This window comes from Elephantulus edwardii, unplaced genomic scaffold (assembly GCF_000299155.1).
Source record: "Elephantulus edwardii isolate Elephantulus edwardi_28Jun2011 unplaced genomic scaffold, EleEdw1.0 scaffold00026, whole genome shotgun sequence".
Taxonomy (NCBI): domain Eukaryota; kingdom Metazoa; phylum Chordata; class Mammalia; order Macroscelidea; family Macroscelididae; genus Elephantulus; species Elephantulus edwardii.
In genome coordinates, this window is record NW_006399776.1 from 11431186 (window position 1) to 11433473 (window position 2288).

The 2288-nt window shown below is 51.9% G+C and overlaps 1 protein-coding gene across 4 annotated transcripts in view; it reads left to right on the forward strand.

Moving 5' to 3' along the window:
* Positions 1–830: 830 nt before the first annotated feature.
* The window catches only part of LOC102844013 (homeobox protein Meis2-like), a 266568-nt gene continuing 265110 nt past the window's right edge, over positions 831–2288 (forward strand). For 3 of the 4 annotated variants that reach the window (XM_006883037.1, XM_006883040.1, XM_006883038.1), the window contains exon 1: positions 1228–1929. In XM_006883037.1, coding sequence (XP_006883099.1) covers positions 1918–1929 — 12 coding nt within the window. In that variant the 5' untranslated portion in view covers positions 1228–1917. Of the gene's footprint in view, positions 1930–2288 lie in introns of all 4 variants that reach the window. The other variant, XM_006883039.1, reaches the window with a different exon arrangement.

The following is a 2288-nucleotide window of genomic DNA, read 5'->3' on the forward strand; positions in this document are numbered from 1 at the left end:
TCTTTTTCAACTGTGCTTCCCAGCTCTGAGATCCACTTTCAGACGCGCGCACAGGAGCAAGCGTGCGCGCGCGCGCACACACACACACACACACACACACACACGTGTGCATACACACTCTTGGCGAAACGAAAACCATCAGATACCCAAAATACTCCTTCCCTACTCCCACCCTTCTGACTCTATCGCAGCCCTCAAAGTCTCGGGATGAGCCTAGTCCACACAACGGGTGCGCTGTGGATTAGGCTAGTTTCTTCTTGTCCTAGAAAAAAAAAATAAGGATGTTGACAAGGGTCCTGGATCTACAAAGGTTAGAAAGTGCCACTTCAAAAAATTTAGTACCGTCTGTAGAGCTTGCCGCCCTACGGTGTTAGCAGGAAGCCTTCGGGGCGCGGTAATCCGCTGCCAGGGGAAGGGGGGCGCGAAATTAAATGGAACAAAAGCGAGAGCGCCATGCCAAGCGTCCCCGATGCGACCCAGTCAGGCAGGAGTCCAAGCTGATGTGAAAATGAGCTATAAGTAAGTTTTTCTTCAAAAAAATTTTAAAAAATCTCAGGCTGTACCGTACTTTCCCTGTGGTTTTCTGCAGTTTTCCTCTGTGCTCTCCCTGTCCTCTTCATTCTCTCTCCCTGCTCGCGCGCGCGCACATACACACGCGCGCGCACACATACGCGCACACACACAGACACACACTCCTCTTCCTCCCTCCTCCCCTCCCCTCCGTCCCCGCGGAGGAGCAGGCACGCTGATTTGCTCAGGTCCGCTCGGCTCCTGCCTCCCCTCCCCCTCCCGCCCCCCGCCCCAGCCCCGGCCGTCGGATCGCACTCGCTGCATATCAGAGGCTCCGCGCGGCGCGCTCCTCCTCGCTCCCGCTCCCCACTCCCGGGATGTGTCTCCGCCGTACGACGGGCTATGGCCACCACGACTTCCGGGTTCCGTCATTTCGTTCTCCCGCCGCCGACCCGCGCCGCCAAACTGAGGCTCTTCTATAAGCCAGGCAGCAGCCAACCTGCCAACACCTACTGACACTCACTCATCTCCCAGCGAGAGAAAGAGAGCGAAAGAGAGCGAGCGCGAGAGAGCGAGCGCGAGTGAGAGCGAGCGAGCGAGCGAGAAAGAGAGAGAGGGAGAGACAAAATACCAGGAAAGGGGGGGAGGAAGTCCAATTTTTGAAACTATTCTTTTTTTTTCTTGATTTCCCTCCCCAGCTTGCTTTGAACAATACTTTTTAAAAGAGAGGATCATATTGTAGATATCGCAGGGCAAAGCCAAAAAAGGGGGGGAGGGGGGAGGAAAAATTCAAGAAGCAGAAACCCCTCGCGGAGTTTTACTGGAAGAAAAAAAAAACGGGTCTGAAAGATTCCTCCTCTTCATCATCATCAACCATCATTCATTCACTACCTTGACATTCCGGGCTTTGATTGACAGCTGGAGTGGCAAAAAGCCATGAAACACGACAGTTCGGTTACATGTGGGCTGCTGACGGGCCGCTCGTAACCTTCAGTTCGGGTGCTTGACAATTTTTTTTTCTACTTTTTCTTCTTTTTCTTTTTTTTTTTTTCCAATTGAGGGGAAGAGAAGAGAAAGAGGGGGAAAGGAGAACCGAAGAGAAGGAGGAGGGGAGGGGGGAGGAGGAGGAGGTGGAGGAGGAGGAGGAAGATCGGGAGGAGGAGGAAGAAGAGGAAAAAAGAGAAAAAGAAGAAATATCACAGAAAAAAAATAACCATCACAAACTCTTCGTTGTTTTTCCTGGGCTTTTTTACCCCCCTAAAAAAAATAACATTGGAGAATTAGGAGAAGTCTCCTTGTTTTGGAAAAAAAAAAAAAAAAAAGGAATCTTCAGCCTAGATCACTTTCTTATCCGGACTGGGATATTAAATATACGACACATCCAGGAGTTTATTGGAGCGCAGACTGATGGCGCAAAGGGTAGGTTTAAATCTCCAACACTTACCTAGATATAAATCCTCTCCTAAGAGGGGCCTGTCCCGATGCCTCCTCTCCCTTCAACGCTGCTGCTGCTGCTGCTCTCTGCTTGATGATGGCGGCCAGTATTTAAAAAAATAGCAGCAAAAATTATTCATCGGCTTCTTTTCCCTCCCGTGCCTCTGCGTGTGTGCGAGTGTGTGTGCGTGCGTGTGTGCGTGTCTCTGCGCGCGTGTTCCAGCGCTGTGCGAGCGGGCGGGCGGCGAGTGCGTGTGAGTGGTGTGTGTGTGTGTGCAATTGTTACACGCTTTCGCCTCGCTCCAGCTTTTACCCCAGCAGCGCGATTCCCCCGGTCTCCTGCC